Source organism: Mesoplodon bidens (genome assembly GCF_964165515.1).
Source record: "Mesoplodon bidens genome assembly, chromosome: 2".
NCBI lineage: Eukaryota > Metazoa > Chordata > Mammalia > Artiodactyla > Ziphiidae > Mesoplodon > Mesoplodon bidens.
In genome coordinates, this window is record NC_138177.1 from 162,235,631 (window position 1) to 162,250,737 (window position 15,107).

Below are 15,107 nucleotides of genomic sequence, written 5' to 3' on the forward strand. Positions count from 1 at the left end.
TTTCTGAGTCCAGAGGGCCAGTGAGAGCTGAGAGGAAGGAAAAGAAAAGAAACATTGTTTCTTCTGCCAGAACACTATTCTCCAGGCCTTGGCCTCTCCTTCCCTCCTACTGTCTTCTCAGTATCAATGACACGTCCTCAAGGAGGTCTTTCCTGGTCTCCGGACCTGAGTTATGGCCCCCTTATTCTTTCACTTTTTGTTATCCTTTAAGGTACTCATCAGAATTTGTTATTATTTATTTGCATGTTTTCTGGTTTTAATAATTCCTCACTAGACTATTCTCTCAGTGAGTGCAGGACTGGTTCATCCCCTTAGCCCCAGTGGAGAGCCTGGTAGGTAGTAGATATTTCATAGATAACAGCTGGAAGGTAAGTTCACAGAATGTAATGACAGATCAGATGGGATAGAGGAGCTGGGAGGATGCCGCAGGGATTCCCACCTGAGTGATGCTAATCCCTATATAAGAAGTTAGGAGGGGGGCTGGGATGATTCAGTGGACTGGGGATGTGTTTGAGAGCTTGAATGCTTTTGGAGGGGGCGCCTTGAAGAAGGCAGTCTTCTACTGGCAAGCCCTTCCTGACTCCCTCCCCACTGCAGCCTGGGTGAGGGGCTGGCCACAGCCCCCTGGGCAGACCGCTGCCATCAGGCATCTCCTGCTTATGCCCCTGGGGATTGCCTGTTCCCTGGCCTGGGAAGCTCAGTGGGTTCTGGAACAGTGCTGCAGGGCCCACCTCTGGATCATAGGGCTCCCAGGGGCGTGTATGTAGTCACTCGGGCTCAATAAATGCCAGTAGAAGAAAAGAGGGAAGGAAGAACTCAGGAGGGAGGCTGGGATGGGGAGCAGATCTGGGGAGTGGAGTGGAAATAGAGGGCCAAGGTTGGAGCCGCCGGGCCCTAGAGACAAGGTGGACAGAGGAATGCTCCAGCACCCTCGGGAGGCCAGGCACAGAGCTAAGTGCTTTATTCACCTAACTGCATTTCATCTTTGTGGCAACACTGAAGCAGTCATTATTATTCCTATTTTGTTAGGAAAACGGAGGCCCAGAGAGGTGACGTGATTTGCCCAAGGTCACACAGCGAGTGAGCAGTGAAGCTGGGTTTGACCCAAGGCCATCAGTCCCCAAGCCTGCACTCTTCCCACTTCACTCCTGCCTCTCGCCCCTGCTCTCCGCTTCCCTCCCCCTTCTCCCCTCCCTCCGCTTCCTCGGCCGCCCCGCCCCACCCCTCTCCTCCCCTCCTCTTCCCTCCCCTCTTTCCCTCCTTCTCTACCTCTTGGCGGCGGCGGCGGCGGAGCCACGTGGTGGGGCCGGGAAGCCGCGGCCGCCGAGCGCCCGGGCGGCTGCCCCTGCTGGGCAGTGCTGCTCTGCGCTGCGCCGCGCTCGGTGCCTGCGCTCGGTGCCTGCGCTCCCCGCTCCGCGCTCCCCGCCAGCCGCCCCGGGGCGGGAGGCGCGCCTGGCGGCCGGCCGGCCAGACAAAGGAGGCGCGGCAGAACCGGCGCGCGTGCGGACGGACCATGGACTCCGAGCGTGAGCGGCCGGCCGCAGCCCTGAGGACCCGGCGCTCCCGGGCCCGGCCCTAGGCGCCCGGTCCCGCCGCCCGGGGCGCCCAGCTGGGAGGACGCGGAGCCCGCGCGGCGCGGAGGAGGCGGCGGCCGCCGAGCTAGAGGGGCGCCGCGGCGAACGGCGCGCGCGGCCCCCGGAGCCATGGGCAAGTGCAGCGGGCGCTGCACGCTGGTCGCCTTCTGCTGCCTGCAGCTGGTGAGCGCCGCGCGCCCGGGCGGCCGGGCCGGGTGGGGCGCGGCGGGGCGGGGTCCCGGGGCGTGCGGGTGGGGTGTGTGTGTGGGTCTGGGGCGAGCGCCCGGGTTGGGGGGTGGTCTGGAGCCACGAAGCGGACGGGCGGAGCCTGCTTGGGCTGGCCCGGCTGTCTCTTTGTGTGCGCTTCTTGCCCGGCGCTCCCCGGTCCCCGAGTGCGTCCTGTGCGCGAGTCCCCGGCCCGCTCCGCGCCTGGGGCTCGGCGCGTCTCGCCCGCACTGTACGAGCGGCCTTCTGTTGGGGAGATGCGCTGTGGGACTGTGGCTCGCCGGGGTTTTGGGGGTGTTTCCGAGGCTGGTGTGTGGATCCGTTGAGGTCACTGCCGTGTGTTTTCCTCTAGATCACTCGTTTGCGTGGGTCTCAGCCTCTGGTCTCCGCCCCAGTGTTTCTCACAAAGTCTCTGCTCCTGTGTGTGTCTCTCTCCTGGTTTCTCCTTGGTATGTCTCTAGATCTCTGACCATTTCTGGTCCATGTTCATTTGTGTGTGTCGGGATCATAGACTCCGGGAACCGTTCACTCCTTTGTGCTCTTCCTGCCTCCCTCTATGCTCCTGACTGGGCAGGCCTGGGAATGGAGAGCCCCTCCCTGGAGAGGGTCACAAGGAGCTACCAGGTCCTGGGCCAGTCTGACCAACCAGGTGCGGGATCGCCCTCCCTGCTTTGGCTGAGGCCACAGGCTTTCTGTCAGTCACCATTGCCACCAGAGTGGGGGTGTGGGGGGGGAGGCAGGCTCCTCTGCCTGGGCTGGCACTGATAGGGGTGGGATACTTGGGTGCCCCGGGGAGGATGGGAGCATCTGGGGACACCTAATCCCAGCCCAGGGAACTCAGGTTCTTGTCTCAGGGAGGCCAGTGGAGTGAATTTGGGGGCTGAAGGGGACCAGCTCTGCCCTTCAATTCAGACTCTGGCAGGTGAATTTGGGAAGGCGTTTAAGGAGAGGCCAGGATCTCCTGCCTACCCTAGAGCTGAGGCCCAACAACTGGGGGCTTTGGGGGCAGAGGTGCATGGGGACCTCCATGGATGGAACTCAGGTCTGAGTCTGAGTTGGGGGAACCTGAGCCTCACTGATGCCTGACTCCGTGATCTGGGTCTCCACTTTAGCCTGCATCCATTGCCCTTCCTCCACCACAGGTGTGTACAGTAACGCAGAATGAAGCTTTGAGTGTGGCTATACAGACCTCCTCGTTCATCTTTTTTCTCTCCTCTTGTGGACCTCAGCCCCAAACTTGCATCCACAGACCTGCCCTCTTGGGCAGCGGTCGAAACAGCTGGGCCCTGAAGATTGTAGCCCTGCTTCTAGCTGTGGGCTGCAGGGCAAGTGACTTCCCCTAGCTGGGCCATCTTGGTTGGCCTCTCAGTGAATTCCTCATCCTTGAGTGTGGCAGAGGGGATTAATTAAGATCAGGTAGAATGGAAACTCCAGAAGGGCAGAGATTATCTTTCTTGTTCCCCCTAAATCCCCAGCAGCTGGAACAGTGCCTGGCACTCCATTAATATTTGTAAAATAAATGAGTGAATCAGTTATTTGGCAACTCCAGGCTCCCAGTTCCTCTTTATCTCCTTTGAGGAACATAAAATGCCAAGAAGTGCTGAAACTTTCCGAGGAATGTTTTTTTCTGTGTTAATTTTAAAATTTTAAACTAGGACTTTTTTTTTTTATTAGAAAAGTAACACACACATATTATGAAATGATTAAATCAATAAATAACCAAACAGAGCAGAAGTTAAAGACGTTTCCTTCTATGCCCAGTCCCATACCCCAAAGGTAAGCACTATTAACAGTGTGGCCCACGGTCATTCTCTGTTGATGTTAATAACAGTGGTTAGCTTTGGGGAGCACTTACTAGGTGCTAGGTACCCTGTAAGCACTTTTCCATGTATTAACTCATTTAATCCTCCTAACAACCCTATGAAGTAGCTTGCCCAAAGTTCTACAGTTAGGGGCCAGGCTGGGAAGCCAGACAGCTGACCAGCATCCTCTGTTGCCTTCTTAACTGTAAAAGTAGTTTTGGCTCTGGCGAGTCAGGGGTCCCTGGGGAGGTGCTTCCTACTCTAGAGAGATGAAGGTGGCGAGGCAGTATCCCTGCCTCTCACTTACCTGCCTCCATAGCTCTCCCCAGCTCAGCTAAAGCCACCCTTCCACTTAGAGGGCTCACCAGCACAAGGGGCTCTGGAATTAGACAAGACCTGGGTGGGATTCTGATCCTTCTACATTTTGGCTGGGTGCCTTTGGGCAGCTTGTAATTTGGGGAGGTGCTCTGAGGAGGGACTGGAAAATTGGTCTCTTGGGTCTGTTGCTCTGTCTGGTCCGATTGCAGAGTGGGTCCCTTCAGCTGTCACTAACCCCCAGGAGCCTTTGCTGCCTGGCAGCTTTGGTAATATGCTCCCGGCTGCGGGAATTCACCAGCCTGACATCATCCCAGGGAGAAGGGAGCCTGTTTTCTCATCCAGTGGACAGGGGCAGAGAGGAAGAGACTGTTAAATGTTTCTCAGCTGAAAACTTTAGAAGAGGAACTATGTCGTTTTTCTTTCTTGTGTGGGGCTTGATGATTACAAGAGAACAGGCCAGTTCTAAACACTGTTCTGTAGTTGGGGTAGACTTGCTTTGGGTGAGGAAGTAGGATGTGAGGGTGCACTGGAGGGTGGGAGAAGCAGGTGGGGGCTGGACCGTTCAGGTGGACAAGTAAAGGGGACAAGGCTCTGGAGTTTGACAGGACAGACAATAGAGATGATAGAAACAGTTCCCAAGTCTTAGGGTTGTTGTGAGGATTAAATGCATGTAGCTTAATGCAGATGAGCTTAGCACTGTGCCAGGCATAGAGTGAGCATTCAATAAACTATAGTTTTTTATTATTATTATCTTAATGATGTATACCCTGGTATGCTTCCCTGGAATTGTGACCCAGACATATCCAAATGCCCTCCTGCACTCTTCCTTTGTGGGAAGCAGCAAGTAGTTGGGCATGGAGCTAAGAGTCAGGAGGCCTGGATTCAAGCCTGCCTCTGTCACTGACATCCTGTGAACTTGGACAAGTCTTTTCCCTACTGCAAGCCTTGGTTTTTCCCCATCTGTAAAATGGGAAGAACCATTGGTCTGTGTCTCTAGGGTCCTGCCAGTTCTGCCCATCTGGGACCCTGGGAGGATGTCTGGACTGGCCTGGAGGTTTCCGTGTGTCTCAGTCTAGTTCCACCCTGTAGAACGTCTTGGGTCCCTTGCTTTCTCCCTACTTGGTATATCATCTTAACATTACTAATGCTATTCACACCCTGATTTTTATGTTTCCCTTTTCCCTCCCCTGTCCAAACCCTGCCTTCCTTTCCTGGTCCACCTCCTTCCTGAAAGCTTACAGGCTGCTCTATTCTTCCAGTAAGAGGATGAACCAGGGAGATTTGCCCAAGGGAATCATCATCAATTTCTTCATCATCACCATGATCACTCCCATTTCTGGAGTTCTGTGCTAAGCAGTTTATATGCATAACCTCATTTAACCCAGTGAGCTTACATATGTAAAGTGCTTGGCAAAGTTGCCTGGTACATGTTCAGCGATCGATAAACGTTAGCTATTTTACGGTTTTTATCCTCCTTATTTTTATCCTACAAAATGGGATAGATGTTTTTATTAGCCCCTTTTTCTGATGAGGAAACTGAGGCCCAGAGAGGTCTCTAAGCTAGTCAGTGACAGCACCAAGATTCATGCGCTCTTTTGCCGGAGCAGAGAGCCACCCTCTCCGCCCTATGTCACTCTGCTGCTCACGTTTAAGCAGCCCGTGACCTCAGACAGGTCTCTTCACTGCTACAGGCCTCAGTCTCCTTATCTGAAAACAAAAATGATACTGTTTCAATAGGATCACGCACATGCCTGGCACCATGAGCCAGTGAGTGGTCAGTAATACATCACTGCCATGATTGTTCTTGTCCCGGCTCTGTGTGACCTTGGACACATGCATTCGCTCCTCTGGGCCCCAGTATCTTTCCCTGTCAAAGAAAAAGAATCATCCTTACCTCTCAGAGTTAGTAAAAGGGCTTAGGCAGCTGCCATGCACACAGTAGGTACTCAGAAAACACATCGATTTCATTCTTTTCCCCTCTGGAAAGCTCTTTGCTTTCTGGAAGATGGTGGGTGAGGGGGGAAATATGTTGCTTCCTGCCGAGCTGCGAGTAATGGTGTGAAAAGTGGTCAACCTGATTGATGTCGTTATTAGCAGCAGCGGATGGTGAAGACGTGAAGACCGGAGGGAGCTAGGCTCTGCAGGGGCCTGTGCTCAGAAGCAGCTGCATCTGCAAGCTCATGGCTTCCTGGGGAGGGGCTGGCTCTCCTCTGGGTGCTTCAGGCCCTTGGGCCGGGCTTTAGAGTCAGAGTACGAAATCGTCCAGGCCACTGACCCTCTTTGTTCTTTATACCCCTTTGACAGGGTAGGGGCTGGGGTGATCAAGTCCCTTTTGCAGATGGACAGACTGAGACCAAACTGCCCTCAAAACCCTTATGAGGTGGGCAAGGTGGAATGGAGCAGGGCCCCCCCCACCCGGGGGGGAGGTGCGGTGGATGGCCCTGGTTCTGCACCTTTGCAGGGGTGGTGGCTGGGGGATTTTGACATAAGTACCCCATAAATGGCAGCTGCTCTGACATCTGGCACAGAGGGGTGAAGGACCTCTGGGATCAGGCAGACATTGCTGCCTTGCTTTGTGACTTCCAGAAAGTCCCTTACCTTCTCTGAGCCTCTGCCTCTTTCCTGTAAAGTAGTCAGGACGACAGCTCCTACCCCATGGTAGTTTGGGAGGGTTCCCCGAGATGGTGCCCAGACAGCACTGGCCCAGGCAGTGCTCCCTGCGGCTGCCTGTTATTTGCCTTGCAGTTTGGATAAGTCACTTCAGCCCCCATCTCTGCCTGGATGAGAGATTTTAGTGACCAGACTCATACCCATAAACTCTTCAAGTCTTAGTTTCTTTATATGGAAAACGAATGGTTCTGTGGGAAACAATAACAACTTCCTTTTATTTGGTGTCTGTTATGAACCAGGCCCTGTGCTTAAGTGCTCTATATACCTTGTCCCTTGTCACTATCTGGCTTATCCATGGCCACATAAATAGTCGGCACAGAATGAGCATTCACACATCAGGACTCCACAGCTTCTACCTTGCGTGCCCTATTGCTCCCCTGTAGGATTGTAGCGATGCTGGATGTGGAAACCGATGGAGAAATCTAAATCTTTCTTCATCCATAAAGGGTTGTTACTAGATGCCAGACCTTCTGAGCTGCTTATTCAAATGCTAACCCCATCCCCTGTCCCCATTTCTCCTCACCCCAAGACCCGTGTTGGGTTTAAGGGAACTGTGACGCAGGTGAAGAACAAGTTATGCAGGAAAGAAATTAACCTGTATTGAAGAGTTATCAGCCCTCATAACAACTCTATGAGATAGGGATGGTCTTTATACCCATTTACTGATGGGCATACTGAGGTCAGAAGAATGAAGTGACTTGTTACCAAGGAAACAAAAGATACAGTCTAGGCTTCACATAAATGATCACAGGGAAAGGATTTGAGAACAATTGCAAAACCAAGACCAAGTGGAGATGGTCAGCTCTAATGGTTGAAGTCTGTTTTCTCATCTAGGTTCAGGGCGGAGTAGGTGATAGGAGAGCAAGATGAGACCAGAGATGTGTTTTTAAAAGCTAACTCCTGGCCACAGCAGATGGAGCTGTCTTTGGTCTGGGGAACCCCAGTCCCAATGCTCTTGGTCTCCCTGCTGGTCCTGGAGAGGGAGAGGGATGGTGATTCAGAGACTGAGGGAGAGCCTCAGGCAGCAAAGCACGCCTCTCTGGGACATGTGCTCCTGCCAGCAAGTACCAGGGTTTTGGAAGAGCAGTTACTGTGGTTGCAGGTTTTAATGGGTTACTCTGGCCTCCTGGGCCCTGCCTTTCAGAGCAGCTGGTACATCCAGAGGCAGGGAGTTCAACTGGGAAGAGCTTGAGCTATGCAGTCAGGCTGGGGTTTGAGTTCCATCTCTGCCTCCTTATAGCTGAGTGACCTTGGGCAAGACACTTAACCTCTCTGAGCTTCCACCTGCATTTCTCTAAATCAGGATACTAGTAATCGTCCTCAGAGAATTGTCCTTGCCGGAGGTAAGATATGCTGAGTAGGAGCTCACAAAGGGTTCACCCTCTTCAAGGCCCCGGAAGTGAGACAGCGGGTTCTATGACCATGAATATCGTGGGATGGGAAAGGGACGTGTCCTTTTTGTCAACCAGTTGAAGGCCCAAGTTGAAGCAGAGGTTCTGCTAAACCTTTATGGCCTTGGCCTTACTGTCCCTCTATCTTCTCTTCTGTAAAATGGGAATAATAATTGCACATCCTCATGGGACTACAGTAAGGGTGACCTGAGATAAGGCAGGGAGAGCTCTGGGCACAGAGTCCAGTGCTCATTCAGAGGAAATCAGAGAGGAAGCTTGGCTCTCTGTGTCCCCCTCTGTAAAGGGAGAAGGTTGGACTCACCATCTCAAAGGACTCCTCCAGCTCTGACTCATCAGTGAGTTCCATCCTTTCCCAGGTGGAGATCAGAGCTGCTTCCACATCAGCCCACCTTGCTGCAGGCAGCGATGACTGATGGGAGTATCAGGCTCTGGGGAGAGGAGGAGATTCCTGCCTCCAATGGCGTGCCTGAGGCTTGACACCTGGGTGTCAGGCTGTCAGGGACTCAGGTGACCTGTTCTTTCTGTCTGTCTGAATGAGTGTCGGTACTATCCCCATCCCAAATGCCTACATGGCATATTTGGTTGTAAGATCAAGTCTCAGACCCCAGAGGTTCAGAGCAGGAGGTTATAACCCATCATTAACCCCTGACCCACTACAGGGGAACTTCCTGACCCCTAGAAAGATAAAATATTGTTGGGTAAGAGAGTAAGCTTTGCCATCAACTAACCCTACCCTGAGTTGCATTCAGCAAATATTTATGAAGCACCTACAAAGTGCTGGGCATGATTCTTGGTGCTGAGTCACTTTAGGGTACAAAATATACCCTGAGCTGCAAGTCAGAATCCCAGGGTTCTGGTACTCACTTCCTGTGCAACTTTGAGCTGGCCCTGCCCCTCTCTGGGTCTCATTTTCTCCAGTCTGTGAAACCAGGGGATGGAGGAGAGGGTGTTGAACTCCATCAGTGGTCTTCAAACTATCTACAGAGGCTCTGTAGTGGTGGACTGACAATCAGGTGGTGAGTTCCCTGTCTCTGGCAGTGATTAAGAATTTATATGTAGGTTGGATGACTTGGATGTGTAATGGATCTAGTGATGATCCAAGTCCCTTGGAACCACCAGAGGCTGATTCTGGGTCCTGAGAGGACAGTGGCAATAGTACAAAATGGTATATATTATGAATAATGAAAATTGTGAGCATTTTTGTGCTTTTACCATGTCCCTCTGCCTTAAGCATGTTCCCCCCTACCCCAAATCACAGAGCGTGGCAGAGTTGCTGGCACAGGAAGTGGGGGAAATGGGAGTCTGTAGGTGCTTTACTTCCGTGCCCACTCTGGCTACCCCTTGCCCTAGAAGGAGAGGCAGCCCTGGGATTATTAGGGTAGGGGTGGCTCCTATGCCTCTTTCTTTTGAGGTTGGGGGGTAGGTTCTGCAGCCCCAGCCTGAACCAGAGATGTGGGTTTTCAATTACAGAATTAAATGCACAATTAGGCATAATTACCAGTGCTCAGAGCCTGAGACTGCTCATAATAGGCGTGTAATCTACTGCAGCCTCTGTTTATACTACTCAGAGCTCTCCCTAATGATGCTAGGATGCCTTCACACTGCACTGTTGCCATGGAGATGAGCCTGCCACTACCATGCAGGGCTGACAAATGGTGTTCTGGTCCTGGACCCCTGGCTTGTTTCTGAGGCCTCTGCAGCCAGTCCTGGAGTGGAGGGGCCGGCCAGGTGGGCCAGGAAGGCAGGTCAGCCCTCCCTGCCCTCTGACATACCCCACTGGTTTGAGCCAGCCTCAGAGGCACCGGGGAGGACAGGAAGGGGGGGGGTTCAGTCCCCCAGAGTCCTCCAGGCTGGAGCAGGATGGCCCAGGTACTGTGAAAGGTCTGTGGTTACCCATTCAAGCCGTGGTCTGGACAAGGGGCCCTGCAAACAGCCAGCTCCCACATAGGACTGGCTGTGCTATGAACTGGATCTGTGACTTTGGACAAGTCCTTGCCCGCTCAGGGGCTCGGTTTCCCCATATGTGAAATGTCCAATAAAGAAGATGTACTGAGCATTTCGAAGCACTGCCAACTGTCGCAACTGCTCTACCTGTGGTAGCTCATTCACCCTCACTGCACCCTTTTGTGGTAGACAGTTATGATCCCCATTTTGCAGAAGCAGAATCTGAGGCTGCAGGCGGTTACGTCAGGCAGTAGAGGAGCCGGGATACCAGCTCAGGCAGCCGGACTCCAGGCCCTACTCTTAACGTCTAGCGTATGGCCTCACGTGTCATCCCTTATCACCCTCCCAGCAGCCCCAGGGCTGGACCCCTGTTATCCCCATTTCCTAGATGAGGGCTCTGAGGCTCAGAGAGCTACAGGTGATTGCCCAGTGTCACACAGCAAGGCAGTGACACAGCAGGTTCTGCCTGATGCCAAAAGCCAGGATTGCTAGCTTTGGCTTCTTAGTGGAAGTCATAAAGAGTGAAAAGATTTACTTCCTCAAGCACATACCAAGGACCCCCTTGATCCCCACCTGGACCGGCCCCAGCCACGAGGCAGGAAGGCCTGGGGTCCGCCCAGACCCAACACTTCGATTTGATCTTGGAGGGAGTCTTGGTCTAGTTCTTCTCTCATCTGTCTACCCCCACCTTGGTCACTGGAAACAGAGTGTATTTTTATGCTCTTTTTTTCTTTTCCACATTTCTCTGTCATTCAGCATATTATGGATACCTACTGTGTGCCAGTTCTTGGGGACCAGATGGATCAGACACAGTGGGGAAACAAGACTGGAACACAGAAGTTTCGGGGTCAGATGGGCTTGGGTTAAAATCCTGCCACTCAATGCATGATCTGGGGCAAGTTGCTTGACCATTCTGTGCCTTAGTTTCTTCATCTGTTATGAGGCACCAATCTATACCTTGCAGGGTGTTGACAGTATAAGCAATAACAACTACCACTTACTAGATGCTCACTGTATGCCAGGCACTCGACTGAGGCCACTGTATGCCCTGGGTGAACCTTCATAACACAGTCTCTCATTCCCGTTTAACAGACAAAGCAACTGAAATTCAAGAAGTTCAAGTGCCTTGCCCAGGGCCCCCACAGCCCCGAGTCCAGAGCCCCTACTCATCTTTACTAAGTGTCCCACCAGGATGGAGATGTTTGTGTTCCTCCTGCCACTTCCCTGAAGCCCCCGGCTGCTTGGCCAGTTCTTCTTAGGGAATGAGGCATCCAGGTGAAAGGGCAATCTGAGGGCGACAGTGCCCACCTGGCACTGCCCAGGGTTCTGTCTAACTGGATGATACCCCATTGAAATCCTAAAGGCTGGGTTTTCTGAGAGGAGGGTATCAGACATCACTTCACCTCCATACTCTACAGCTGGGAAAACTAGGATTTTCCCAAGACCACAGTGCAAGTCAGTGGCAGAGTTGAGACGGGGACCCAAAGCCAGTTTAGGACACTTCTTGTTACCTTCCTTTTACCCCCCACCAGTCCTTTGGAGAGAGGCATCTGGGGGGCTGTGGTGTGTATATTTCTGTGTTTGTATGTATGTATGCATGCAAAATTGCACACAGCTGCATGCCCAAGCATTTGTGGGGCAGACATTGGCACGTGGAGATTTGTGGATCAATAAACATCCCCTCCCGCTTCCTCCCTCTTCATTTATTCATGAACTCTGAACTCCTTGGCTCCAGAGAAACTGCCTGGAAGCAAGCAATTAAAGCATAATTAGAACCATTCCTATTATCAACTCTCAGCGGGAGAGGAAGGGGGGCTGCTAGGGTGTAGGGGTGGCCCTAGGAGTTCCCATCGCCCCAACTCCTGCAGCTGCCCATTCAGCTCCTGTCACCCCGCAGGGCTCAGCCTCCCTGGAGTCCCAGGCACTAGTCCATCTTCAGCAGAGAATAAGGACTTCGTCCCTGGAGACATCCAAGCACTTGATAAAGCCAGGGAGGAGAGCTTTCTGCCTTGCATACTAAGTTAGAGTAGGTGATTTCCAAGTCCCTTCCACGCTGAGCTGCTTGGGTGCTCCCTGCCAGGGCGGGGGGCCAGGCACTGCAGGATAACTAAGAAGCACAACATGGCTTCTGCTTTCTAGAAAACATCCCTGTATCAGATTGTATTGAATGAAGACTACGATGACAATAGGAAATGTAAATTACCTGGAGGAAGCAGTTTACCAGGCTGGGCTCCGTTCATTGTCCATGATTAATAGTGATCATAACGATACCAGCAGTGGATGTTTATGGATTGTTTCCAACCCCAGAGCCACTGCTCTCCCCCACCAGGTGTCCCACCAGCAGAGAGAGGTCACCCGGGAACAGGCATTCCTCCCCCTCTCTGAGGAACAGGAAGGTAAGATGCAGTGAGGTGCCAGGTACTATGTTTCTCACTTGAGATTCATTTTCTTACTTAATCTTGCAGAGACCCTAGGGGGTAGATATTAATATTATCTCCAATATACAGGTGAGGAAACTGAGGCTCGGGAAGTAACAAAGCCTGCCCAAGATAACACAGGGTTGGTGCAGACTCAAACCCAGGCCTTTCGGACTCTAGAACCCTCCCTTCTCATGCTCTGTACTTGACTAGGCTTGAGGGTGCAGTTTGCTCTCTATTGAACTTCAAGTTGGACCTTGTAAAGCTATTTGATGCACCCGCTGTGTCTGTCTCCTGGTCGAAGGTAACGTGTTGAATCCTCTTGTTCCTCTTTTTCTCACTATGTGCCAGCTGAAGAGAGAGTGGGAGACCCCTGCTACTGATCTGGGTCACGGCCCCTAGAACCAGCCTTGGCAAAGGAAAGTGAAGGCCTAGCAGATGAGGGTGTGGGGCCTCTTGAGAGAGGGTCACCATGGATAAAGGAGCCCAGGCTGTAACCAAGGAGACAGCCCCACAGCCCTTAGGCTGTGACAGGCAGGCGTGGCTTCATGATGGGGAGGGGAGGAAATTGCCACCTGGGGCCCAAATGGACAGAGCAGGGGATGGTGGGCTAGATTCAGTCAGAAGAGGAGCATAGGGCTGTGATGCTCCCACCTGGGGATGGGGGTGGATACCTGGGACCACAGGCTCCCTTCTTCCCTTACCCTGTCCCACCTGAGGGGAGGTAGCCGTGATAACAAGCTCCCTTTCGTTGACCCTCTGTAGGGTGCTGCCCCCTTTCTCCGAGTGACAGGTGGTCACCCTGGTAATGGGCCCTGTGCCTACCAGGGGTCTCTGACTTCCCAGGGGCCCCCTCCCTCACAGGTGAAGATAGATTATTCTGCCACACACAGCTGTCCCGCTGGAGGTGAGGGCTCATGTGAGGCCAACTTTCAGAAGTGGGCAGCTTTATAACATGGCTCCTTGTTGCCTTCAGGAGGAAGTCCAGTGGTTCTCAAACTTTAGCGTGCATCACAAACACCTCGAGAGCTCGTTCAGATACAGATTTCTGCATCCTGCCCCGAGTTTCCGATTTAGTAGGTCTGAGGTGGGGCCTGAGAATTTGCATTTCTGGCAAGTTCCAAGGTGCTGCTAATGCTGCTATTCACACATTGAGAATTACTGGGCTAGCTACTGGGACACTCGGTGGCCCTGGCGGCCCCGCCAACCCTGATGCTCGCCACTTCGATGTCCTTGAGCTCTGGTCACATTGAGGTAAGCACACCAGCTGTACCTCACACCTCTGTGCCTTTGCACCTGCTGTTCCTGTCTCTGGAAGTCCCCTCCGCTCTTAATCTCCTTAAGGCCAGCTCACCCATCCCTTCCTCTTTGGAGCATCACTGTACTCCTGCACCTGTCTTCCTCTGGCCTCTGGGAACACCTTGCCCCTACTGCCTGCATTACGGCAGGCATCCCTCTGTGTCACCTGTTCTCATTCCCACGTCAAATCGCTCTCTCTAGACTGCGAGCTCCGTGTGGCCTGGAGAGGTGCCTGAGCCATCTGGTCCTCAGAGCCTGGTGGTGAGTCTGGCCCTCAGAAGGCCCTCAGTGATGGCGATGCTTGGGTGAACCCCATAAGCAGGTGGAAAGGCTGGGTGAATAATCACAGAGCTTCTGCTTACTCTGTGTCTGGCCCTGTGCTAGGTGCCGGGGATTCTGTGGTGTGGGAGGCACCCTGCCCGTGTGGGCTCGGATGCTGTCAGTGTTCATGTTGCGGTGTGGCCAGGGACATACGGAAAAGCAGACGGTAAAGGAGTCCAGTGTTAAGGGGAGGGTTTCTTAGAGACAGTCTTCAGTGGAGTTGAACAGTCTGAAAGCAAGGCAGGAACCTTTTCATGGACTTACTGCATTTACTCCTGACTACGGCCCCGCCAGGCAGGAACTGTCATCCCTGTTTTACAGATGAGCAAATGGGACCCAGGAGGGGCATTCACCGGCCACAGGTCACAGCACGCACGTGGCGGAGCTGGTGTCTGCCTGGATTTCCCGATGCTCAATCCTAAGCTCTCTCTCTCCCCCTGGGCCGCCCAGAGTCCAGGCACCTGTGTGGTCCGAGACTCTTTCTTCGGAACGTGTCTCCAAGTGAGGGTTTACCAGTTTGCTCACGACAGACCCCAGGGTCCCCTGTTACGTCAGCCCAAAGCCCACTTTCAGGACCTGCCAGGGCATCTCCAGAGGGAGCCTGTGCAGCTGGTGTGTGCGCCCCCCCGAGCCCCCGGGACAGACAAAGGGTGTCCCAGGGTGTACAGACCTGTGTATGAGGCCCCTGCACAGAAGGAACCCAGAAGGCACTGCTGTCTTCTGGCACGGAACTCTGGGGAGTCTGAGAAATTTCAGCGCACAGGCTGGCCTTCCAGACCATTATGTCTGGGTGGGAAGATATAACATATTTTATTTAAGAGTTTGTCAGCTTGGTTTGTAACTTAAATATTTGGACACATGGTGCGCTGTTGGTACTCTTGCCTCAGTCCTGAAGGCCCCTAAATGTTAGCGAAGGGTCTGGACTTGGGGGTGGGTGCCATAAGAGGCTCCCAGGTGCCTCACCTGCCTCCGGCGATGCCAGCTGCTCCAGCCTGGCACTGTCTGTCTGCCGGTCAGCAGCCCCATGAGCCATCTGAGTGGGCTGCTGTCCCCAAGCTGCCACTAGCTGTCATTCTCATGATAGGCTGCCAGGGACACAGGGATCCTCCACTGAAGTGAGAGGCT

At 53.2% G+C, this 15,107-nt stretch overlaps 1 protein-coding gene across 2 annotated transcripts in view; it reads left to right on the plus strand.

Moving 5' to 3' along the window:
- The first annotated feature begins 1,275 nt into the window (after positions 1-1,275).
- Positions 1,276-15,107, plus strand: part of NKAIN1 (sodium/potassium transporting ATPase interacting 1) — a 45,023-nt gene continuing 31,191 nt past the window's right edge. Inside the window, exon 1 of one of the 2 annotated variants that reach the window (XM_081224423.1) lies at positions 1,276-1,757. In XM_081224423.1, the coding sequence (XP_081080549.1) occupies positions 1,704-1,757 (54 nt within the window). In that variant the 5' untranslated portion in view covers positions 1,276-1,703. The remainder of the gene's footprint in view (positions 1,758-15,107) is intronic. The other variant, XM_081224424.1, reaches the window with a different exon arrangement.